Raw genomic sequence first — 26,911 nt, forward strand, 5'->3', positions numbered from 1 at the left:
CGGGCCAGCGAGGAGTCGCATACCTGTCTCACTGAGGCAGGTTGTGTGAGCCAGGCTATTCTGGCCAGAGTGAGTTCACTAGACTGTTTTCTGATTGGGAAAAATTCCTCAATACAAACAAATCACAAGTGTAACACGGTATCGAACACCACTGCCATTTAAAAAATCACATATCTAGCTTAGAGCTTTGTAGCAAACATTTCAGCATATAGGGGTCTCTATTTGGACTTTAGACCTTTACTCTCATTTATGCTATTGTTAAGTGTGTACACTATGCATGCATTCATACACATTTATTTAGTTGTGATTACCTGTTCCCTCAGACTAGATGTCCTAAAAGTGGGAAGCTGAGTGACTGAGAAATGCAAGTTGGACATACTTCTTGTCAGGAGAAACGGAAAACCAAGAGAGACTGATTGATAATTGATCATTTTCAGTATGCTTGTTTAAATCATGTGGCAACATCATTTTCTAACACGAAAAGGCTAACTACATTATACTGGCAGGGCCGTTTTTTTGTGATCATGCACACTATTTAACTTCCAAACATCTCACAACAACATTTTTTCTCAGTTACTTTTAGGCAATTGTTCATCGCTCATTACCCAATAATTGGCTTTGTGTTATTTATTTCAACATTAGTCTTTCGGGTGATATTTTACACCTTGGTCTCATCTGATAAGTCTGATTAAAAAGTTGAGTATGAACAGTTGTGGTTTTAAATTAGCTGATAACATTCTTCTTAAGAAGTCAGAATGTATTTTGTTCTGTGAAGGTTATCATCTCATGCCGAAAGGTGCAAATGAGTAATCACAGTCAAGCTGCTATAAGCCAAGTTTTGCTATCATTATGAAAGATTATTTTACAAATGGGGGCTTATGAAACTGTCATGCTAACAAATAATCCATCCTGAGAAGTCCTTGAGCTATCATGCACAGCCTGTCTTACTAAGATGGACAAGAGAGAATGATACGCAGGTGATTGAAGGGAACAGAGGCACTCAGTCAGTCAGTGTGAGACTGATAATCACACAGTCATGTTTCCTGACTGAAGCTCTGTCACTAGCCCTGTCGCTGGAGGGCAGGCCATGTTAGCAGCACAGTCCAGTCATACAGCCGCACTCCTTTTGTCACGGTGACAGCGCTCTCCTGTCTCCATCCTGCTTTAAGAGGCTGACTAGAGATGGAGATTAGTTTGGGAGGAGTGGGGCAGCTTTCACAAGCAAAGAGGCCACTAAGGGCTCAACCCCTTGACCCGTTATTACCTAGCTAGAAATGGCTTTACCCCAGTTGCTTGGAAACACAGAACTCAGTGTTGCCAAGGAACATTTCTTTGTCCCTTCACAGTCATTTCCTTCCCGTCTGGCTTTCTTTTTTTATCTTAAATCTCACCAATTCACACGGCGTCTTTTCTTTTCCTCTCACTTTGTGACTGAGTATTGATTTTTCTGGAGTGTCATGTAAGCGTGGGGTTTCCAGGGCAACAGAGGTCTCAGCCTTTAGGGTTTCGTGTTGCTCCGGCTGACTTGAGGCGAGAGAAATCGCTTGAACCCAAATAGGATGCGGATTGGAGTGGCTGTAGTGTTTTGTTGTTCTACTATACCCAGTGGGAGCTGGTGATCTAAAATGAGTGCCTTCCAGTGGAAGCAAGCTGCGAGGAATTATCGCTCGCTTCAAGACAAATGCCCTGTGATTCCTATTAAACTCTGCCATTTGTAAAAGGGCAGAAGATTAAGATTGAAAGTATACAGAGAGAAGTAGATATTAAAAATCTGACTTTTAAAATATCCTTCACCTAATTATTTTAATTTTGAGAGCAGTACAAATTATTTAGATTTCAATAAGCGTTGTTAATGGCAACAAAAAATCCAGCGTTTATATTTAATCATATTTGGAGGAGTCGCAGCACATCATATGGGTTGTTTTCTGTCATGACAATTCATGAAATATAAATCACCCCGGTGTAGCCGGACTAGCTTTAGCATTTGGTCAACCTTTTTCTGTTGTGACAGCTGAGCAGAGCATATTCCATTTTTATATTTTTTTCTCCTTTCCCTTCAGTGTAAGTATGACTTCTGCTGGATCTGTCTGGAGGAGTGGAAAAAGCACAGCTCCTCGACCGGAGGATACTACCGCTGCACCCGCTATGAGGTCATCCAGCAGGTGGAGGAGCAGTCCAAGGAGATGACTGAAGAGGTACACACACACACACACACACACACACACACACACACACACACACACACACACACACACACACACACACACACACACACACACACACACACACACACACACACACACACACACACACACACACACACACACACACACACACACACACACACACACACACACACATGGCAGAGAAAGCAGCACCACAAAATGGATTAAGTGCAAACTACCGTAACTCGCACACAATCCTGAGTTTATCTTGAAAAATATGAATATTTATGTCAGTGAAAACGCGTTGTCTGTAAGTATTGATTTCCAGGGATTGGACACGATTCACATTTACACCTTGGCTATAATTTATTGACACACCATGTAATTGCAATATAGAAAATATAAAAGACTGTTTTACAGCGCTGCGTAGCAAAAGGAGAAAAAATCGTTCCAAATTATGAATGTAATATCTGAACTATTTTAGAGAACCTTTCATCATTTGCTGCTCTAAAGCTTAAGACATATCCCTTTATCAGTGATATTCCCCTTAAAGCAATTCATTAAGTTTAGACACATGAACAAAGAAATCACAGAATATGTTTGACACGTTAAGACAATTTGTTCAACCATCTAGGATATGATGCCAAGATGTTTTAGGGTGTACCACTATTCAATGACAGAAAGGATACATGATGTAACACTCAGCACACAATTGAACATGATGATTTGCATTTTTGGGACAAAGCATTTGTCAAATTGTCCAAAAGAAATAGCTTTTTTGATATTCATGAAATGGGTGTGTCATGTTAGTAGTTAGTGATGTAGTCACGACATCGCTTAAGGCAATTCATTAGACCTAACACAGCTCCCACCAAAGGATTTTAACAACTTTTTTCCTCATACGCATTGGTACGCCACAAGACCTGTAAACAGACTTTGAAGTGTAACATAGTCTGAGTTTCCTGTAAAACCCGTTTATGAATATTGGATTATTAATGCACTTTTTCCCAGTAAATTAAGCCCTCTTAACATTTTTGGTAGCATCAGCCTTGCTCGTATTGATAGTCAATCAACCCAAAATAACTAATAATTCTTGAATTTAAAGGTGCACAAGCACAAAAAGCTCTGGGAAATATTAAGAGACCACTCAACTCCCACTCAGCTCGCAATCTCTACATGTATGGCAGCCATTCCATTCCAGTGTCTGATGAATTCCAACACAGAGAAATGTTGTCAGTAGGTTATATGATAATAATACAAAACAAATTCATTTGACTCAAACACATACCTATAAATAGTAAAAACCAGAGGCACGGCTAATTTTGCAGTGATCTCTTAATTTGTTCAAAAGCTGTGTATGCAGACAGCCAGGAACAGTACTTGTTTGTGTGTTTATTCACTCTAACAGGAAGGTTCTTGAGTTCATGGCGCTGACATGAGTGAGTTGTGAAACACACAAATATACACTTACACACCAGCTTTGTTTCCACTCTCAACATGGAGCCATTTACAATCAATTTCCACCCGCCTTCATCAAAGGTGAAAACAAGTCCATTCTCCGTCTTCACCAGCATTCCTCCAATCACAAGTAGTGATTTCACCTGTGACACTGCTCACTTACTGTGGCTGCTCTCACCCCTTCTCCCCCCCGAGAGGCAACAACATGCTCAGGAGTTTATTGACTGTGACTAGTGTGTCATCACGCTTTTTTTTCAGGCGGAGAATAAGCACAAGAGCTTTCAGGAACTCGACCGATTTATGCACTACTACACACGCTTCAAGAACCACGAGCTCAGCTATCAGGTGAGCAGGCCTGGGTTTGCATTCAATAACCGCTTTCACACCGCAGGACTTGCCGTACTTTAGTGCCGGCACTAAAGTACCACGGCAGTGAATCCGCCAGGGGGCTAGTGCCAATCGCATTCACACCGCAGTACTTTCCCTGAGGCAAGATTACGCTGACGTCACTTCGTCTTCTTCTTCTCTGGGTTTACTGGCAGGCCGCAAAACCACTTCACGGCGACTACAAAAAAAAACGAGAGAAGAAGAACTACATGGGGGAGGGGGTATAAAGCCCACCCGCTGTACATGATATATATATATATAATAGGTAGGCTCAGCAGACAGACCGTAGTGCAAAGATAAATTGTCACATGATTATCTACTAAATAGTGAATTCAGCATCAACTTCACCAAGATGAAGTTCATATCTTCCTAAAATACGTGTTACTTTATGTCCCTACTAGAATCCGAGCTCAAATGACTCAAACCAACAAAATGTCCAAGCAAAGAATCATGTGCACCATGAGGCTGGGTTATAAGGGTAATTTACAAATAAAATACCCCATCATAACAATGGACTTTATCTTTATGTATTTATTATATATTACCCCCTCAGGCTGATTTTAGACATTAACCGTTGTTTGGTGTTTTTCCTTTATTTATCTAAAACAAATGACATGATACATTACTTGTGTTTATGTGTGTAAAACTTGTGTTTCTGCCCCTGCCATTGCTGCACAAGGTTGCAACATTGTAGATAAATTCAACCACCGACACCTGTCTGCTCTCACATTATTCTATTCTGCAAATTTGGGGTGGGACACGATAAATAAAGCTTCGCCAGTTTGTTTGTTTTATTGCACAGTCAAGACATAACAATAACGGCATCACGCCGCTCAAGTAGCTTTTGCAAACATCGCTCAAAACATTTGGAGTTGGGAACTGCTTTCTGTAGAAGCTGCTGCATCCCGTCCTCAGAGTAAATTGCCAGAAGCGCCCACACTTCCTCATCATTCCACCGCTCCGGTGTTGTAGTACGTGTGGTCATAACTGCTTTAAAGTACAAAAACACTACTCGCTCAGGTGTGGATGTGGTTTTGTAGCGAGGAAAAAAAGGGCTGCCTAACAAAATAGATTCAGAGTCTAACGGGGCGTGGTTTGCAATTCGCCCAGCCAATAGAAATAGAATAGAAATTGGCACTCTTTTATCACCAGGTTCGTAAAATGGCCAAAAGAGTTCCCGGCCCGAGTAGTCCCGGCGGTGTGAACGCGACATTATTGGTACTAACGGAACTAAAGAACCAAAGTACCAGGGAAAGTCCTGCTGTGTGAATGCGGCTAATGATGTCTGCTTTGCATTCTGTACGGACACATATTGTAAAACTGGCCCCAGGGCCTCTTAGGTGGACATACTTTCCAATGCACTACAAACTGATCAAACTATTTGTACTTTAACAATATTACTCGACTCTCTCCTACTTTCTCAGTATTCTTGTAGCAGAAATAAGCAGATCACAATGTCTTGATTGAACAAAAAAAAAAAGCCCTCTGCGTCTACCTTTTGTTGGCTCATTCTGCCTCACAGTGTGGCATTTCCTTCAATGTTTGGTCAGACAGTCTTCTCAAGAAATGTTTTACCCAACAATAAAGTCTAACAGCTTCTTTGTTCCTCACAATAGCTGGAGCAGCGCCTGTTGAAAACCGCCAAAGAGAAAATGGAGCAGCTCAGTCGAGCCCTCAGTGGAAGTGAGTGTGCAGTCTGCCATAACCGTGTCAATCTTTATTACACATTCAGACTAATCTTAATCTAGTCCTCTGATATTGAGCTTTTGGAAGTAGGCAGGAGGGAGAAAGAAACACCGCAAAGGTGTTTTAATAATTTATTAACAACAGTGAGTTTAGTTATTATTCTGAAGGCAAGTGTAAGTTACAAGAAAGCTGTGAGTAGGCTTTGTCTAGAGTCCTCTTAAGCCCCATCGGTGCAGTCAATTACATCCCGTTTAGCATAGCCACGTTTTCTCTGTTAGGATTTCAGTAGAATCTGATAGCAGTGGTGTACCTTACCTTAAAGGGGACCTATCATGCAAAATGCACTTTTGTACGTCTTTTATACATGAATATGTGTCCCCGGTGTTCCAGGGAACTCACCAAGTGTCAGAAAACACAACCCTCTCTCTTTTCGTCCATACCCAAATCTCTTAAAAAGGGGCTGCAACGGATCTGATACAGACTGATCCAGATTTGAACACTTCTATGACGTCACAGAAGTGGCGCTACCGCTATTGGGCCAACTCCACCAATCAGGAGGAGACAGCCACGGACATTGCCGTTCGAAAGCGCTGGAGACGCTGTAGTACATATGCCAGGCCTGTAGATGGTGCTGTTCTCACAGAATCAGCCCACGCAAAGACAGTGTTAAATTGAGCGAAATGAGGAATGGCTAAAATGCATGATCTGTTTGGTATTTTGAAAAATAAAAAGTATAAATATGCGTTATATAGGTATGGTCCTACACTATATTATTCAGATATAGCATGATAGGGTCCACTTTAATTTTGACTGCCAACACATGTACATTTCCATAACTCAACCTTCCTAAGTTTGGTTAAGGTTGAAATGGCTAAATTCATCCAGCACGATACATTTGCAGATCACAATGTGAGCATGAAACTCACCTTAGGTCTAAAATCTAGATCCCTTAATATAGAAGAACAGTATCTACAATACATTTAGCACAATGGATTTCTCATTATTTTGTACTGATCTGCTTGGATGTGTATGTGGTTGAGGCTGGGATAAGATTTGAATCCTGTGGATGAAACTTGTAGTTATATGAGTGTCTCTTTTTCTCTCTCCCAGGGGAAGGCGGCCCCCCTGACACCACATTCATTGAAGATGCAGTCCTGGAGCTACTGAAGACCCGCCGCATTCTGAAGTGCTCTTATCCTTACGGGTTCTTTCTGGAGCCCAAAAGCACAAAGAAGGAGATTTACGAGCTTATGCAGGTCTCAGTCTTACTTATTCAGGAGGAAAGACAAATGTTCACAGCAGCCGGTTTTAAATGGGCCATTAGAGGTGTTAGATGGGAGCTCTGCCTCCTCGTGATCCCCACAATCTGTCGCAGTTACACCTCACATCTCAGCTTTTAGTTAAAGACTGAGTGTTGTGTAATTCATGATCACCGGTATAGACGAGGAATATACTTACCTGATGTCTTTTATATTCTGTGCCTTTTTTTAAATACTGTAAAATGAATGAGCGGGAGTCCTGTAGGTCTCAGTCTCTTAAAGCAGTGGTTCTCAAACTTTTTTCAATAATGTACCCCCTTTGAAAAAAAAATTCAGCCAAGTACCCCCTGATCAGCGCAAAAACTATTTGTTAGGGGAAAATGCCTATATAAAGAGGTACAGTACAGTCATCAGTGTCTGATTTATTAAAACATCAACATTGTAACTGAGAAACACTTAAATGCTACATTTCAAATGTTTATAATCCATCACTAAATTCATGGCAAACCAATTTCAACATCATGCAATAACACTAAGACGACATTAGTTGCATTCAACTGATCTTTTTTACAAGTTGTATTTACAATGTAGTGAGAAACATGGGCTTGTGCTTCACTGAGATCTTTGTCATTCTGACAGGAAGGCTACTGCAGTTATTACACTTCGCGTTTTGAAATATGTGTAACTCTGTTCATATAAAACCCACACTGCTCAAACTTCGTTACTTTTCCTAAAATGTGTATATTTATTTATTTTGGGTCATGGGGAATGAAGAGAAAAAAAATATGAGCATTTTATGAGCATGGGATTTTGACCCCTCATATAAACATTATGCATAATCCAAGCAATAATCCAAGCAACGCTTATTGTTCCTTTTGATAAGCAGGAAGTCATATAATTAACTAATTAACTAGAACTATCTAGATCTGATAGATTTGGATATAAACGCGAGTGAAGTCTAACCGCACGCGAGAGAGAGATCAGAGATCAGATCAGCTGCTGCTGACGGAGAGCACGCAGCTCTGCATGATCACAGCTCCGCCGCTGTGACGGACCGTTGAGCGGAGCAAAACACACTTAGTTAGACCTAACACACGAAGCTAGTTCATCTACTCTGGAACTAGCTAAACTAGTTTTAAATATATTTATTCTTTACTGTCGGGTCACTTATTACAGGTTCAGCGAGCTGCACGAGACTGACGGGCTTTCAGGAGAGGGAGAGGAAAAGAAAGCACGCCGTTTATTTTTCCCCTTTTATTATCCAGAATTGCTGTAAACCTTTGAATAAAGTAGTTAATCTACTATTAGTAGTTTGTTTAAATGCATTACTTATGTTTTTTTTTTTTCATTAACATAGAATAAATCTCACGTACCCCAACGCACCCCTAGGGGTCCGCGTACCCCCATTTGAGAACCACTGTCTTAAAGGCTGGCAAAGATGAACCCATTTTTAGATACGTGCTCAGAGGTCACTTTGTCCTGGAATATTCCGGTTTGGGAACAGATTATTATATAAGTGCTTTCATACATTAAAGCGTTTTCTGACTGAGTTTCCTAAAACAGATTTCTCTCTGTCCTCAGACGGACTTGGAGATGGTGACGGAGGACCTTGCTCAGAAGGTTAACCGACCTTACCTGCGGACCCCGCGCCACAGGATCATCCGGGCAGCCTGTCTGGTTCAGCAGAAGCAGCAGGAGTTCCTGGCCTCAGTGGCTCGGGGAGTGGCCCCCAATGACTCTCCTGAGGCCCCCAGGCGCAGGTAACATACAGATAAGCAGCTCATCTTATTTCTACTATAAAAACAATGCTGTAATATAACAGAGCTGCGGTTTGGAATAATCAAAAGTGGCTAATTAGGTATTACATTTCAGCAATGAATAACACTGGCAAACTTCTCTCTCTCTGCTCACTTGCAGTTTTACCGGCGGAACGTGGGACTGGGAATATTTAGGCTTCGCATCACCTGAGGTAACAGAACATGTCTCATTATTTTTCAGTCAAGGTTTGTTAGGGAAATGTCAAATGTGCTGTGTGAACAAAATGTGCATATTGTTTTATTCAGGATCCTAAACTTCTTTATGGATTAGTCCCTGTCAAAATCGTAATAATTGCTTCATCGTGATTGAAGATCTTTTTCAGAAACAACGTTTATTGCACTTAAAAATGCTAAACTGCCTTAATTTTGACATTGATTTAACATTGAGAGTACACTGTGTATAATGAACATTAAATCATTTAAATGATGGAAAATCACTGCAGAGGTTGCACTAATATTATACCTGTCGCTCTCTCCAGCAATCACACCCGTGTTTCAGGCTGCAAGTGGTTAATGAAGGCTCTTGAAACTGAAACCTTGATTTGATCTAGTGATTCAGGCTCTTCTCTGTTAATGTCACAGCTAATCAGGTTTAAATAATTGCCCACACTCACATTATAAAGTAATTAAATGATTCAGCCCTACCTTATTCCTTTTTAATAAAGTCTGTATATATATCTTAATCTTTTTAATATGGCTGTTTGTAAAGTGACTGAGGCCCCTCCCCGACCCAGAGGCCGTGTTGTGGCACACTGCAGCGGGCCAGATGGCTCAGTGTTCCCTGTGCACCCGCTCGGAATGATTAAAAGCGCGGCACTCTGGCACTCACCTAAGCAGGTTGCTCCCCATCATTGCGCATTAGTAACAGGCATTTGTAGTTAACTTTTACAGTCATAAAACTGTCGGCACATAATGGTTTGATTATTGACCTGCCTCCTTTTTTCTGCACGGCTTGATGCATGCACTCAATAGTGCTGCATAACACAATACACTGCAGTCGAGCTTCTATTATCGTTTAGCTCGTAGAGCGTGGCGGTTTTTAAACACACAGGCTGTTCATCCGGAACACATTCAGCTCAACAGCTCTCCTCGGGCTCCTTACAACACCACAAATATGCAAACCTTACATCTCCCTAAGCCTCTCAGGGTTTTGTGTACACCTTTTAACAGCATAAAGCGGACATTTCCCTATTGACAGGAAAACAAATGACAAGATCAGTGTTGCTTGCCAGTTTGATAAATGAATTTTGAAAATGCTTATCCCTCTGCCTGCTCAGCATCATGTAGCGAGGCATAGGAGAAACTCTGTAAAGCTTTTGTTTACTCAAGGTTTACTGAGTAAACACTGGACAAATGTGTGTGCACACTGAAAGCAGTAAAAGACGATTACACTGATGCCAAGGATGTCTGAAAAATACTTTTTAAATTTATTTTTTATTACTCATAAAATGTCTAAATATCCTGGATGATGTACTTTGACAAGGTAACCTGATCCTCTGTTGTCTGTAGATTATAACATATTAACACCATGACATAGTGTTACAGAGCACCGTATCTATTTGTTTACTGCAGTGTGTAAACCATTATTGATTTTGGAGACAAAAGTAGCATACAAGCCAACTGAAGCACACACAACCATTTAAGTAAACAATACACAGCATATATTTCATTACCCTCGGCACACACTACAAAGATGTGACTTATCTTCAAAAGAAGACACAATCAAATACATTTCCAAAGAGGATTTAAATAAATAAATCACTGTCACCAGATCATTTTGCTCTGCGTATCTCAGAGGAAGTTCATAGTAAATGTTGCCACCAGATGCTGAGCAGAAAGCCACTCTAAAATAAAAAAGGTTTTTATTGTTGACCCTCATTAGAAGCTGTCTCTCAGCTGCAGGAGTTACCCCTCGATTCCACCGGGTCCGTCTGCGCCGCGGTTTTGGTCCGGCCTCCTCCGGCGTCATACCCTACCGGGCGCATTTCAGAAGCATTTCAGAAGCATTTCAGAAGCATTTCAGAAGTGGAGCGTCTTGCCTGCCGCAGTTTTAGTTGATTTGGGCATATTTTCTGGACAGACTACTTTGTACAGACAAAGTTAATAATACTTGTAATATTCCAGTTATAAACGACATGAATCAAAGATGTGTTGCTGTATTTTAGTGTTAAAAAAAAATACATTCATCATCATAATTATTCTATATAATTTACACAGTGCCTATAGACCGGAGGAGAACGCTGGCATTTCCTACTTGAAAGACTACGGAGGGATAGAGTCTGCAAAATTCGTTTATTTTGGGGATTGACTGGATGCTCTGACCGGTCCACTTCCTGCCCGGCGCTATGCAAAGCCTCGCGTCACGTCGAAAATAGACTTGCATCCTGTTTTTAGCGGAGCCCAGCGCCGAGACGCTTCTGGGACGCTTCTGAGCCGTAACGCGGCGTGTCTGGTGGAATAGCACCCATTGACTAGAGTGGCCGCCATCTTTGTGAACAACGCGGCGCGGCCGTAACGCGACGCAGACGGACCCGGTGGAATCGAGGGGTAAGGAGGAGCAGTGATAATCACAGCCTGATGCTGCCTCTCAGCTACAGATGCTCCGCTCTCACAATGCCTCGCTCCATAGTGGTGGAAACATCAGACAGTGTCTGGGTGAGAGGCCTTTTCATTTTAACACTGCGACAAATATATGATATGAGCTGATTATTTCCCGAGGTATTCATATGCAGATGTGCAAACACATTACATAAAAGCTGTTTATGTTATTGGACACACTAGCATTTATAAGCTATGACCTTTAGCTTGACCTCTACATTCAAATGAATTGTGCGAGTGGTCACTACAAAAGCTGAACCCTAAAATATTATTCCTTATTTGTGGATCTAGGTTTGAAGTAAATTAAAGATTAATAATAGTAATACACTTAATTTAGGAATATGCAGTATATTCCTAAATATAGGCTGCCTCTTATCGTCCGTCCTCTGACACCTTCATATCACGGGATCTGTTGATACATATCAGTCAGTTATCAGCGCTGTTAAATGAACACAAAAAGAACCGTCACACACATAGATATCCAATCATTAGAAATGCATCATTTTGCACTCACCTTTAACACTATAGTGCTTTTTTTTGCAATCCCATTTAGACACGCTGTTTGACATATTGTCCTGTGTTAATTGACATCATTTAAACGTCCCTGAGTGATAACGTGCCAAAAATATCAGATTAGTCCTAATGTGAGAGATGTGCTGCCTGGTCCCCCCCCCCCCCCCCGCTCTCGCAGAGAACACGCCGCATCGTTAGACTGCTTTGAGGTTAATTAAATGTGGACTAATACAAAACGGCACACCCCTTCTTAATGAACCTGGAGAAATATGTATTTTGTATTCAATCTGGCAAATGTTTTTCAAAACTTGTCAGTGAATGAATATTTCGTTTATTCTTGTATTTAATAACTGCACTGCTGATAAGATATTCGGGTTGCTTCTGAGATTAGTTTGACATGCGTAGTTTTTCCAAACGTCTGAACCTCAAGTTGCCTAATTTCCAATTCCCTTCCAGTGAGGGAGTGCTCGGTACAGACTGAATGATTGAAGGCTTGGTTCGGAGATGAAAGGATCTGAATGATCTCAGTGCTCATCTCTCCTGGAACAGAACACTCAGACCACATTTGAAGCAGACTCCCCTACTGGAGCTGCCAGTTTATAAATTCACCTATTCCATTTCATACCAAAAAAGGAATCCAGGAAAAAGTGCAACTGTAGCCCATGATGAGCAGTACATGGCAACTTTGTTCTGCCAGCAACATGTGGATTTGTTGATTTGAATAAGGGATATTGTGATGGGTTCAACTGCTCCATAAGAGCATCTGTTGAATCAAACAATACAGTCTAATTTAAATGAGGGGATATGCTCTTTTTGACTAAATCTGTTTTTGACGTTTCTAAGGAGTATGCAGAGTTCCAGTACAGACGGAGACACAGGCAGAGGAGGAGAGGCGACATGTCGAGTCTCCGGAGCAACACACCTGACCCCGACGACTCCAGTGACAGCATCTTAGGTACTGCAGGCAGAAAGGACAGACATATCCCTCAGGGAGTCTGCATGGTTCAATTGGTAATGATCTAAAGCCTGTTGATCTCACACGTTCAAACCATTCCTAGTTGTGATTGGCTCAGTTAGGTCTGCACGTAAAATAAATGATATTAGTTTATATTTCTATCAATTATTGTTTGTTAATAAAAAATAGGCATTAATAAAGTCAAAGGAAGGCAAGTCATAAAAAAGCCTGCCAAAATTGTGCACCCCGTGCGACTGTGTGTTGGAGCATAAGAGAAAATCCACGGTGACGACCCACTTTGATTCATTCAAACATTCGAAAATGCTTTCTGCTGCTGCGGACAAGAAAGCCAAACAACTCACGTTCAACGAGGCATCAACCTCCAAAACCCTTTCGAGGGCTACAAGAAACGAAGTGAGTAGCCTACAAGATTGAAGCTGGTCAGATAACGAACGAGTAAATGAAAACAGAATGAGGCGGAGAAGTGTGTGTGTGTGTGTGTGTGTGTGGGGGGGGGGGGGGGTGTGTGAGATTAAAATAGCCCAATTGCTTTTACAATAAATCAACATTGAATGTGTTTAATTGAATAGGAAAGGGGTTTAACGTTAGTGGCAGGTTGTGTGTGAGAGAGAATAAATAAGACAGCCCAATATTTAAAAAAAAATCTATTCTTTTTCGCAACTTCCCGCAATTTCACCGCATAAAATCACATAAAAAACCCGCATGTTTAATCGCATAATCAAGGATTTTAGCCCGCATAATCAAGAATTTTAGCCCGCGTTTTTCTGGAGGGTCAATCTAATTAAGCAATAGCTCACGACAGGCCGTGGTATATGCTCATTATATCACAGCTAAGGGGCGTGGTTCGGCCCGACGTGACAGCCCAACTGTATACTGTTTTTCTCAGACGCGCAGGGATACTGACTTGTTGTGAAAAGTAATTTACAATTCTACCCGTGGTATACGCTCTATATCACGGCTAAGAACCAATCAGATTGCTTGATTTGACTTGTCCGTTTTATAAGCTCAGATGACCCATTAGATTAAACTACATTTAAAGTTTAGTTCTCTAAGGTGATGTGTTCAGAGCCCAAATGAGGGAATTAGCCCAAACGTTAGAACATTACAACTTCTCAAGTTCAACAAGCCAATATTTCCAATCCATCAGTCTTATGTATCACACTGCTGCTCTGTCTGTGGCTGGCTGGAATAAAAGATGGACAGAGTTTGCAGTTTGGCAGCCAGCTAAAAGGTTCTGTTGTGCCAGGAAGGATTCATTGATTTCAGATGAATATATTGACTTAGTTATTTTCCAGGGAATGCAGAGAATCTGTGAGGTTGCCATTATTTGATCATTTTGCAGTGTTTGCTAAAATAAAGATGAATTGGGGAAAAGTGTTGATTAGCAATGAGTTGAGATTTATTTGAATATGTATATTTTGACTATGGCTGTTTGTCCATTTCTTTTCTACACAGACTCACAGGTTAGTGGACGCAGACATCATCTGATGGTGAGTGCACAGTTCCCACCTTCAGCTCCAGGCTTTTATCCTTTGATACTTTAGAGTTTAGACAACGTCTAGTGTGTGGCATGAACCAGGTGGGATTGCTTAACTTGTTTTTGTTTCTCTTATATATTTTATATTTTTCAAGGCACTCTTAAAAAGGCATGCTTCAGTCTAGGATGCTTCTTCAGACTATCATTGTGCACACTGTTCAATTATACAAGAGTCAGGAGATAAATCCAGAGTCCGATTCAGGAGAAATGTGATTGACGGTTGTCATTATATATTCACATAACTATAAAACAGAATAATCTTTGATGCATTTTGAAGTGTAAAATCTGAAAAAAGCACTCACAAAACGGCAGCTATAATAAATAGAAAGTGGCCTTTGCCTGTTATTATGTTTCTAGTCTGTAGATTTCTTCACTGCTTGTTTCCATTTCCAGTTCTTACCTGCTGCTGCTTTGACTCTCCTTGCCAAATGGCTGGATTTGAAGTTGAGGAGTGGAGATGCTGCTGCTGCCTTGTTAGTGGATGATATTGGTTTGGCCTGCATCACTGGCACTTTTTTCTTGCAGGGTCTCGGTTCTTTGGACGACGATGACCCTAACATCCTCCTGGCCATCCAGCTGTCGCTCCAGGACTCAGCGATGGCAGAGATCGCATACAACCATGACGCACTCGCCAACGAAGCCTCGCTCGGCGCCATCGGCACCTCTCTGCCCTCCAGGCTGGAGCAGAGTGCTGCAGGTGTGGAGCTGCTGTCCAGAGCTTCTCTCAGCCGCTCCGAGCTGCTGGAGCTTGAAGATAACTTGGCCCGACTGGGCTCCATCAGCAGCCAGTTCTCTGCGCAGCACGCTGACAGCCACCTCCGGGCCTACAGGGCCTCGCTGCCCATCCCAGTGGCTCCAGGTGGCAGCAGCTCCTCCACCGGCCTCTTCTCCTCCTCCAGCGACACGTTGGACTCCAACACTTACGGCAGCCACGACCCATCCTCCTCCTCCGCACTAGCCAATGCTAACCTGCTGGGCAATATTATGGCGTGGTTCCATGACATGAATCCTCAAGGCATCACCCTGGTCCCCTCCACCTCCTCTGACACTGACTCCAACCTCAGCGCACTCCATGCAGGCGGAGGAGGGGGTCCGCTTGAGGAGGAGAAGAGCGGATGCATCCCGCCTGAGAACAGGAAACCTCAGGAAGTGACGGCAGAGGTGGGTTTCTGCTCTCAAAAGGAGGAGAAGGAGGGTGCCGCGGCTCAGAGGCCCACACAGTTAGATCTGGTGGGGCTGGAGACCACGCCCCCTTCTTACATGGCCACCCTCGACAAAAGCAGCGATCATACATCACGGGGAACCTCAAGGGTGGACACTCCACAGTGCGACTCTGAGCAGATGCCCAGCAGCAGCTCCTCTGAGTGGGAGGACCACCTGGTGTGAAGAGGCAGAGATGGGAAGGGGCTTTCGGAAAGGCCAAAAAACACTCAAGTTTGCAAATGAAGTTGAGTTGTGGAACATGTACAGTAGCTGTTCAGGTGGAATGTATACAGAATTAAGAATGTATCGGTTCACAGGAAAGTGGGGCAAGACGTTTAGACACTCAAAAGTTGTCTAAACTTGTAAGTGCTATCCACAGGTTACCCGGTGTAAGGGCCGTTACATTCAAACTACAAGTTAGAGCTGTTTCGATCCACACTCTATTCCAGTTGGTGACGTTATATCCCAGAGGGTCCACGCAATTTGGTTGTTTTAGTATTTAATTTCAAGAGGAATTATTCAAATGTGCTTAACAGTGGATCTCCTTGCAGATACCTCTTTTCAAAGAAATCCTTCATTTGTTTTTTTGTCTTCTTTTTGGCCAATAGGCTAGAGGTGCATGAGCCACCAGCTGGACTGCAGTGTGGATCTAAACTGAAGCATGTGCAGCAGACAGGGAGTGCATGAAGTACACGCCTTTAGGTTGGTATAGCATTGGTGTGGCATCGCTTTTCCTGCATTTACTGTATTGTCAGACCCCCAACAAGCAGCCCTTGCGAAAAGAAAGCATTCACTGAAGGAGAAATTAGATAACACTTTTCAAGGATATTTACTAAATGTTAGAAGTATAAATAACTTGCCGTTTTCTGAAACCACTTATAGAGGAGATACGAAATGTAGAGTCTTTTGCATAGTGCAGGTATTTGTAAAAGCCTAATGTATGTGTCTAAATCATGTCTGAGGGAGGTTTTCACCCCGACATAATGTAATGGCTGACTGATGTTATTCACACTCACCCTGTAACCCTGTAAAGCAGGGAGTCTTGCTCCTGTGCACACCTCCCTTTTAGGTGCCAAACACTGACTTGCAAAAGCACCGTTTGCAGTCGCCAAGTGGATTCTTCTAAACAAATTGTGCCTGCTTATTACAATCTCAACAACTAAACCTAAATGTGAAAGTCTGGAGCCATATTTGTATTTGAGATTGTGTGATATATGACCAAGTAAAAGCTGTAATAGTGTGCCGTGTTAATCTGTAGTTGAACAGCATTATAGTTGTGTACTTCATTATGTGAAACATTCACACAAAGCAATTTACATTTGTTGGTAGAGGTCTAAAAAACATTTAGGAATTGACAATGGTTGTTCATCCCAAAGCCTTATCCCTCACACTCTCTCAATGAGAAATGTCTTCAGAAACAGCTGACAGGCCCCGAGGGGTCATTCAGTTCATCCTTTGTAGCGTGCTCACATTCGTGTGAGCACTGCAGAGTGCAGCGTGACACACTGAGCAGACACTGAGAAGTCTTGTTTATATACTGCAGGAACAGCCCAGTGAGAGAGATAATCAGGCAATCTCATTCAGACTATGGTGAATTAATTAATCGCGCCCAAGTCCCTGTAATGACTCTCTGGGTCCTGTTAGTGTGATATGAGCAGAGCCTTCATAGGGTAATGCATGGAAGGTCCATGAATGTCTCCTGCACCTGGAACACGAGGAGTCCACCTTCTCTACGCAGAGACATACACAGTGCCTTTTAGTCAATCAACATTATTTTCTTTCTTTTTGAACATGTTTCCAAGTGCTAATTATTACACAGTATGTACAGTGTAGACAAACACCTGTTACCTTAAAAGTTATTTCTCTTACATACGAGAAACATGATATCTTGATTATTTTTCTCATCTAATTATTTGTAGCATGAGCTTTTTGTTGGTTCTATTAGTATGTTAATGGATAACACTGATTTGATATGATTTGGTATAATGGGAACGGTTAATGTTTCCAATATTGTTCCAAAAGATTTTGAAAAAAGATGTTGCGCTTGTTTTTGTGCAGCAGGGCTTCTGTCCCTACATTTGAAAACAGTTGGTTTCTCTGAGATGTAGAAACTCAAACGACTACCTGTATCATGGATCTTACCTGAAGACACTAAAATGGAGGAATGTTGCAATATAAAGTAGGTATTTATTTGAAATCAGTGTAATCCATGAAAGAAAATGGATTGTGAATAACCATTGACACATGGATCAGTGTTTTCTCTTTAAGATTGAATTATGTTTTTGTACAGACTAATGTCTGACCGAAGCAGATCAGCTGTTTTTTCCCCTAGCAGACGGATAGAGCCACTAAAGGAGATCTGAAGGCAGTGATGACCAGTGTCTTGAAGTTGTGAAACTGTGAGTGCCATATAGTTAGTGAAGGTCTTTCATTGGACGTGGGTTGAAACAGAGATACTGCACGTTGGCCTCTGTGCATGAAGTGGGTACAGGTCTAATGGAGTTTGTACTTCCTTTCACCTCTAATGTTCAGGTGATTTATTTTAAAACGGCATATAGCATTTTGTAACTCACTGAGATTTTCTATTGTAAAGCAACTAATCCTTGAAATGCTATTTGCACTTTCGTAGTCTATACTTGATACATTCCCTCTTTATATGAAAAATGTTTGATGTGTGATGCCAATAAACTTTGTGTTGAGTTTGAATGTGTGCTTTGTTTTGTCATTGAGATACCTGTGGATCTGTTTCTGTCCCTTAATGGAGTTAGCTTGGTTTCCAAAAGCATCTTTCCCCTAAACTACATGATGACTGACACCTCTTCTCAACAGCTGACCATCACTGGGCCCTGTTGTGCTTTAGGGGCTTTTCCATTTCCTGTAGGTTTTTCTGCATGTTCATTGTCTGCAAAGATTGAACTAGTCTAGTTGCCAGCTCAGTCTTATTGTGAACCCGGAAATGTTAGTTAACCCCAACGTTTCATAATGGAAATGTAGTACGGGTCCCCAAAACATAGAAACTGCTGGATGCTAACTTGCTGGGCAATTTGCTCGACCATAACTTTTGTTAATTAGCATTAATTACAATTATAGCCTATGTGGACAATCGTTAAAAGATGGCTTGACCAATTTGGACAGTATTTGAGTGATTTTGCAGGTTATTGAGGATGCTGAATCCATTTTTTACATTTTCAGTATCACAAATGGCAGTTTCTACAAGAACATTTCAATATTTGTACTCTGGGCTGATTTTGGCTTACATTTTTGGTCGATTTTGAAGATTTAGGGGACTCTTGATCATTTGGATTTGACAGATTGTCTATTTATTTGAAAAAGAATAATCCACAGTAGAAATAATAATCTTGTGCTCTCTATCCAATAGTCGGAACACTACTCATGGTAATCAGAATCAGCCCACCAAGAGTGCAGATGTTGCCACTCTGGTAAAACTGCAATTTTTTATCCTGAAAATCTCTTTTTTTTTGTACACAATTGTTTACATGGGCTATAATACCATTCATTTTAATGAACGTCACTTGTGCTAATTATGCAAATTGCCTATCATATGCATGTGCTGGGGACTCATAATATACATTTCTATCATACAACTTTGGTGTACTGAACATTTCCATGTTCACTATGCTGGAAAACCCTCCAGAGTGAGTTTCTCTCAAAGATTGTGGCACAGATTATATGGGAAATAATATCATCATCAACAGTAGGCCTACTGGCTGAATCATTTGACTAAATAATATAATCAAGAGTATTGGCTGAATTGTTTGAGGTTCTTGCTAAAACACAAAACACAGAGTTGATTATGAAGCACTTTATTCATACAAAAAAAATATTTGGCACATGCAATTGAAAGGTATACATGTATGCTAGTGTGGTTTTAAATTCTCAAATGTAGCACTCTGAAAAAACATTTTGCATAACATATTGCAGTTTAATAACATTAACCCTGACACAAGACAAGTAAAACAAATCTGTATCTTGGAAGCATCGCAGACATCCCTGCCTATTTAAATAAGGCAGCAGATGGAAAACAGGATTGTGAATCTGCATCCTAGAAGGATCCTATGACGTACTTGAGGATTTTTTATTGTGAGCAGGAGGAGTTCCTTTGGGAGGCCTGCCAGGCTCAGTGTCAGCGACAGAGGCCGATGAGCTGCAGCAGGAGCAGGAACAGAGACACGATGTCCAAATAGAGGTTGAGAGCGGCGAACACATACTCCTCGGGAGAGACTTCATACTTCCTGTGTTTCCCGCCCAGGATAAGCTGGGTATCAAACACCAAGTACTGCAGAGAGACAGAGAGATGCTTCAACCCTGACTTCTGAAGGCAGCGTGTTAGTGAGTTAAAAGAGAGACCGAGAGCAGGAAGCGGGCTGAAGGGAAACACGGGCAGAATCTCTTATCTTTAAGAGAGGGGGGGGGGGCTGTGCCCATAAACAGGCTATTTAAATAATAGCGGAAGCTGAAAGTAAGTTGTGACTCGCTGTTGACAGCCTGTTCGGCTCTGTGTGCAGCAGCAGTTTGTTGCAGCCGCTGACACCACGGGTCACAACATTTGCTGTTAATGCCAGAGGCACGCAGAGAGGTGGCTGTGAGAATGAAGCCGACTGCTGCTAAACGCTGCATCGTCGGAATGAAAGGGCACGAGGACATCAGAGCCTCTCGTTTACACTAATGACTGTGACAGACAACGGAGGCAGGAATCAGATCATACATCTTGACATTAGCGCCTGGTTTCATGATGTTTTTCTTCTCTTAAAAATGTCATTTTCAATATGTTTTTTAATTGAACCTGCATTGCTGAAAACCAAGTTATGTTGTTACACTATACTTACTAAAGAAAACAGCAGGGTTCCCAGGCAGGCGTATAAGATGTAAAGATACTGTGGAAAGAATCAGAGACAATTCAGCAATACCGTTGATTTGTGAATGTTTCTTACAAACATGGAGCAATTATCTAGTAAGAAAATAAACTCACATTTCAAATTCATATCTTAAAACATGTATTCAGCCTCTTGCTCTGTACAATAAATATGATGGTAGATGTTTGATAATGGTAACAATATAGTTGAACAAAGCAGTGTTTATTTGCTGTTCAGATTCATTTGTGGTTGTGTAAAAATAGCAGTCTAAAGTCAGTGGAATGCTTCTTCCTGTACATGTGCTGCTTAAAGCTGAGGCAGTTGAACAGCAGTGTATTTGGATGCATGAGTCTTGAGATCAGCTCCTGAGAGGTTTCAGAGTTCATGCTCTCTTCTTTATAGTCTGCTCAGCACAGGTCAGCTCCAGTACATCCTGAGGATAAGAGCTGTCTCCCTCTGACTACATTACATTTCAAAGCTGTTCTCACTGCGAACACAGGCGTAAACACGGCAGCTTTTTTGATCTACCTGCGATCGGAGGATCCCACAAAGCAATGCAAACGAAAACAGGGTCCAGGCAAACACCCACAGACTCCCATTTAGTCCGGTGAAGTCCCACTGGGGCAGAAAGGAGGGAGGAAAGAGAGAGAGAGAGACGATGAGTGTGAGGAGCCTCTCAAACAGAAAAGAGCAGACAGAACATCTCTCATGTACACACATCAGGGCCATAAAAATGCTGGGGCGTTCAAGGTCATCTACACTGCAGCTGTGCTGTGAGGCGCCGCGGTTACCAAATGATGAAGACATTGCAGTTCAACACACACAAATATTCTGGATGTAATGATTCTGGATAATTAATCAACAAGCTGCAAGGCAGGCATAGAACAGAGTGGGGGGGTGGGGTGGTCTTTTGGCCTGCATGCCCTTCTCGGATTGACAGAAAAAAGATGGCAGCTACATTGAGAGAATTACCAACACTGATCACTTGAGGAGCCACGGGCCAGACATGCAAGTGTTTATGACATTTAAATCGCAGCGACAGAGACCCAAAAGCTTCGGCGCCGCGTTAACTGCAGGGTGAACGTGGAGTCATAAAAAAGAGAAATAGACCAAAAGTGTTTTTGCCGAAGTGACCGCTCACTCGGCTCATAAAACATCCTGTTTCATAAAACATCCTGTTTTATGAGCCGGAGGGCGCGGCCACTTTTTCTATTTTGATCACAGTTTCCCCGTTTTATGCTGGCTGTTTAGACCTGATGCATACTCCTTCCTTCTCCAGATTACTAAAAGAGCTTTTAAGAGCAGATTTATTCTCAGTATAATCATTAGCCACCTGTTCCCTGCTTTGCTCCAATCTGAGCAGGAGAATTAAAAGTCTGCAGCTCCTTCAGATGCAATAAGTGTCAGCATGTGTGACATTTCAAACTCTATTTAGAGGCAATTAAGAAGGATTCTAAATGAAATTTCTTTTCCGATCTTTTGCCCTACTGCCTGTATAATAACTCTGCCGGGGTCCACTTTAATAAATCAGAGTTGTTCAAGTGTTCTTGTTTTTAGATTAGATTATTTGTGAGGGATCAGGAATGCAAGTGTATGTGTGTTAGCTTTTTTAATATTAAAATGTATCCGGCAAAAGGAGCCTAATATCTACCATTGTGTCCCTGAAAGGCCCTTTTAAAGATTATTCTCAGACTGTGCATGCTTTATTAGACAGTTCGTGGTGAAAGGAGATGGAGGAAGGGGAGATTCAGCAAACAACAAAAGGCTCCCGGCCATTTCTGAACTCAAGATTTATGGCAGCGACCTCGGCCAGCATGAGGACGGCCCAGAGGTTTAACTCTGTCCCTCCAGCAGACATAAGGAATGAACGTGATTGACAATTACACTGATCTCAGCAGTAATCACAGTTTTGCCTGGAAAGCAAAGCTATTAAGAGTTTAAAAGTTTGTTGGTGACAGTGCAAACTGTGCATGAGAAAACCTGGTCAACACTTTGACTGGACAGGAAACCAACTCAGGATCCGGACATTTAGAACTGACTGGCATAGCAAGGTAGGTTATGAAATCAAATCAGGTTTTATTTATATAGCACATTTTTAAAATGATTTTTGGTTGAGCCAAAGTGCTGTACATGCAAATTATAAATAACACATTACTACAGTCGCAAACAGAAGACAATAAATTACAACAGCAAATATAAAAATCAAACACAGGGAAATGTCAGGAGTCGTGCTCCGCTCTGACTAGAAGGCCAGGGAGAAGAAGTGAGTTTTTAGTGTTGATTTAAAAACCCCTAGGGTCTGGGCCGACCTCACATGGAGGGGCAGAGTGTTCCAGAACCTGGGGCCAGCTGCTGCGAAGGCTTGGTCCCCTCTGGTTTTGAGCCTGGTCTTGGGCACTACCAGCAGCAGCTGGTCAGCCGACCTTAAGTCTCTGGCTGGGGTGTAGCGATGGAGGAGTTCTGCTATAGGCCGGAGCCAGCCCATTTAGGGCTTTGAAAACAAATAAAAGGAGTTTAAAATCAATGCGGAACCGAATTGGAAGCCTGTGCAATGAGGCCAGAATTGGGGTGATGTGGTGACGCTTTTTGTGGCCAGTGAGTAGACGTGCAGCTGCGTTCTGCACTAGCTGCAGGCGTCTAATTGACGCCTGGTCCATACCCACGTATAGGGTGAAATGTCACCGCAGGCTGCACTGCTGTGCTCAGTGACAGATCTCACCTTTGTCTGCATAGCAAACACAGTCAAGGAGAAGGACACCAGCGCTGTGGCCCCCACGGCCCACAGAACTGCATCTGCATTGTAGTACCTGCAGAAAGAAATATCAAACAGATGTGACGTGGGAAAATCCCCTCATAATGTCATGTCCAACGAGTCATAATGCTGTGTGGACACAGGGAGTAGGGTTCTGTTTTCTCCTAAAGAAGAAACATGTATTTCCTTTAAGAAACGTGGGATTATTTCCATTTCATAGTCTGTATTATGTGTCTGAAGTAGAGTGATGGTAGGCCCTCTGGACGTGCATTGCATAATGTATCGCCCTTTGTTCAGCTTCAGTTATGGCAAGGTCCCATAAATATGATAATTTTAATGTATTATTGATAGTCAGGTTTCAAGTGATGCCTTTGCTGTCTGAGTGACAAGCTGTGTAAATACCAGACATGTTGCAGTTGGCTGAGGTAACATGTGTTTACAACGGCAGAATGATTGGTTTTCTACAACCAAATCACAACTTCAACCGCGATGTTCTGATTGGTATTCAGCCGAATCCCAGAGAAATATGATTCCATGTGCTTTTTTAAATTTGGTAAACCAACAATGATAACATCTTATCAGGTTTGATGCCTTCATCTCTGGCTACCAACACGCTATTAGATATGGATCAAAATCAGGTTATTATTGTGCAAATGAGTCGGCATCAGGTGGGGATTCAGCATACACTCACGCTGAAATAGATCCCAGCATCAGGCCCTCTGCCACAGTCTGAGAGAGAGACAAATGGAAAGTAAATACTTGGAAAAAAACGGTGGAATAGAGCAGATGTGGCGGGGGTTTAATTTGATGCCTGGCTGGTAGAGCTTCTACTCACAAAAAGAGCCAGGGCGATGAAATTGAGGGGGACTTGACGACGGAGGTTGTCACAGCAGGACAGGACCAGGATGAGCACAAACACCGTCGCCCTATTTCACAGAAAATATAGAGTATATCGTAAATGGCAAAATAAAAAGGCTGTAAACAGAAAAAAGGACTGGGTTCAATGTGTGAAACCACTGAGTGCATTATTTATGCAGTGTGGCTGGCCGTTTCCTGGATTAGGATTCAGACCGCGGGGACAGTTTGTGATTTACTTCTGAGGTTTTCCATGAGCGACATTTTCATTTGGGTAAAACTCACCCACAGGAGATTTGTAGCTGGTCAAACTGGTTAAAGCTAGAAAGTGTGCAGCGTGTAAACACTCTAACTGAATGTTTTTGTTAGCTTACATCATGACGTAGGAGAACCAGTAGTTGGCCCATGTCCATTCCCTGAGAGCGTCCCTGTGTTTCCAAAAGATAAATGGAGAGGCAGAGGGGAGTGTTTAATAGAGGCGCCATTTATTTGATAGAGGCAGTACAATGATTGTATTAAATATTAACAGAGGACACAGCATTGTGCACATGGGAGCTGAACACAATTTATGAAAAGATATTACTGTAGCAGCAATCTACCACATCTATTATACAAAACCTATAAAGCTTTCAAACTACTGCAAGCTCAAATATGATGTGGCAGAAATGCCCTTTTATGCTCTACCATCTAGTCTAACCTCACATATTTATGGTGATTTGAGCAGCGCTGGGTCGTGTGCTCAAAGCTTTTTCAGGGACAACTATGGTAGTCGTGCTGCTGTGTGAAGTTGGCTGCTCTGACAGACTCCGCTCAACGTGGAATGATGGATAGGTTTCTGACATCTTTTTTGGGGGAGTAAGTCCCTTGTGTCAAAGTGTGTCTCGCACCAGTAAAGAAAGGCACAGATGATCCCGACAGTCACCAGCAGCTGAAGCATCAAGGTCAAGTAGACTTTCCTTATGAAACCTGTTCAGGAAGAAAAGAGAGACGGACAGATGCACAACACCAACATTAAAGAACCTGCCAGAGCAAAGCAGGCAGGTAAGTGTTTATGGAGTAAAGCTTCTGTTTTCCAACATCTCAACCTCTCACTTAAAATGATTTGTGGTGTGTGTGAGGTGAGGAGCTGAGGCAGAAAACGTTATTCAATTTTAGAAAACACTGCAAAGCAAATTAGGGAGTATTCCCTTCATCAGCTATGACCATGCAAACTAAAACATATTGGCTTCCCTTGCTTCCTGTCCCTCCCCCTGCCCATTCCTCCCTCCCTGCAGCCCTCACCTCTTCGTATGGCGGCGTCACTGAAGCTGCTATCCTCTAAGCCCTGACTGTAGCCAGGTGGAGCTTGACCGTACTGCTGCTCGCCTCCATCTCGGGCCAGGCCCTCAGGATGGACCGAGTTATCGTAGGGGCCAGGAGGGGAGACCACTGCAACGTTCCCATTCCCCACCTGACATGTCCAAGCCAACAAAAACAACACAGGGCAGTTCAAGCAACACTTCTACATTTGAACACATTCATGAAATAATGTGAATGTGGATCAGGAAAGGAAATCTATCATCTGTACGTAAACAAAAGTGCTTTTAGACATTTGCTTTGCTCTTGATTTTGGCTCATGCAGTCCTGAAAATTGGATATTGAATACACAATGAATGAAAATATTGCTTACATTCTCAAAATGTAATATAGTATGTAATATTGCTGCTAACCTGATAGTTTGTCCCTGTGTAAGGACTCTGCCCATGGTCGTAAGGGTTGTACGGAGGGGGGTGCGGTCCATACCCACCGTTGCTGCCGTCTTTACTCTCCATTCCACCAAAAGTAAGTAGATCTTTTCATCAATTTTGGAACAAAAGTGACACAGCAGAAATGTCAGACTTCAATAAAGTTCATGGGAGACATGCTTTTGAACATCGCCAAAACTTTCATCATGGATGTTACATTGGCAAAGGGAGCAATGTCAGTGTGGAACAAATAACTGGGTAATTACGAAATGATGCATCACACAAACACGAGAGCCATCCATGACTAACATCCATAAGTATGGCCTTAAGCCTCCATTTAATTGAGCTGTATGTATATTTAAAAGCTAAATAGGTTGTGGTTAATTGCTCTCAAAGGAAATCCGGTCATCAAGAAGGACACACAGACAGTAAACTCAGGGATCCTATCTGTCCTGAACACTAACACATTCCCTTTGAGGTCCCTGCTGCTGCATTAGTCATTACAGAGAAGGCGTTGTAATTAACTACCCAATGATATGGAACTTCAGTAAAGCCTGGACTACACTGACTGTAGTAAAGAAACTGACTTACGGATTCCACTTCATGTAAATCTGCCACATTATGGTTTAATCAGTAACAGTGTCCACTTCCTGTAGTATTATTAGTCATTGTTAATGGTTGAGGCAGTGATAAAACAATGGCCACCTTAAACTAAATGTAGTTTATTTATTAGTTTGCTCAACCCAATTTCAAACTGGTGATATGAAGAACAAAGAGGACATTACACATATTTTCAAATATTTAAAGGACATTAAGTGGACTTTGTTTCGCTATATAGCCCAAATTGCCCTCACATCATTTCTGAGATATGATGAATGAGGACCTTTGAAAGTAGGCAACCCCTCATCATTTACAATTGTACAACAAGCCATCAAGTGCCGTTTGACTTAAATAAAGTAATTACAGCTCTAATCCTGTCTAATGTGCCTTACCTCTGCTGTGACGGCCAGGCTTCTGCTCCGCTGCTCTTCCTGTTGTGTAGTTTTCCTTCAGGGCAAAGTCTACCTGCTATCAGTCGCTTCCCACGGAGACAGGACTTTAGCTTCA

The 26,911-nt window shown here is 42.1% G+C and overlaps 2 protein-coding genes across 2 annotated transcripts in view; one reads left to right on the top strand and one right to left on the bottom strand.

Moving 5' to 3' along the window:
• The window catches only part of LOC307046355 (ankyrin repeat and IBR domain-containing protein 1-like), a 32,764-nt gene extending 14,459 nt beyond the window's left edge, over nt 1-18,305 (top strand). Inside the window, exons 7-15 of the mRNA XM_079692753.1 lie at nt 2,020-2,195; nt 3,882-3,968; nt 5,627-5,693; nt 6,807-6,952; nt 8,537-8,715; nt 8,873-8,924; nt 12,727-12,838; nt 14,315-14,349; nt 14,922-18,305. Coding sequence (XP_079548879.1) covers nt 2,020-2,195; nt 3,882-3,968; nt 5,627-5,693; nt 6,807-6,952; nt 8,537-8,715; nt 8,873-8,924; nt 12,727-12,838; nt 14,315-14,349; nt 14,922-15,782 — 1,715 coding nt within the window. The 3' untranslated portion in view covers nt 15,783-18,305. The remainder of the gene's footprint in view (nt 1-2,019; nt 2,196-3,881; nt 3,969-5,626; nt 5,694-6,806; nt 6,953-8,536; nt 8,716-8,872; nt 8,925-12,726; nt 12,839-14,314; nt 14,350-14,921) is intronic.
• A 1,102-nt stretch (nt 18,306-19,407) lies between these two features.
• On the bottom strand, nt 19,408-26,907 carry LOC307046207 (protein lifeguard 1). Its single transcript, XM_079692470.1, has 11 exons — nt 26,797-26,907; nt 25,790-25,911; nt 25,362-25,530; nt 24,968-25,046; nt 24,455-24,508; nt 24,061-24,151; nt 23,917-23,954; nt 23,193-23,280; nt 21,002-21,091; nt 20,447-20,494; nt 19,408-19,896 (listed from the first exon to the last, which is right to left on the bottom strand). The coding sequence occupies exons 2-11, from the start codon at nt 25,889-25,891 to the stop codon at nt 19,744-19,746; spliced, it is 912 nt and encodes a 303-aa protein (XP_079548596.1). The 5' UTR covers nt 25,892-25,911; nt 26,797-26,907; the 3' UTR covers nt 19,408-19,743.
• Nucleotides 26,908-26,911: the final 4 nt, after the last annotated feature.

The sequence above is a fragment of the Notothenia rossii genome (assembly GCF_949606895.1).
Source record: "Notothenia rossii genome assembly, chromosome: 7".
Lineage (NCBI taxonomy): Eukaryota > Metazoa > Chordata > Actinopteri > Perciformes > Nototheniidae > Notothenia > Notothenia rossii.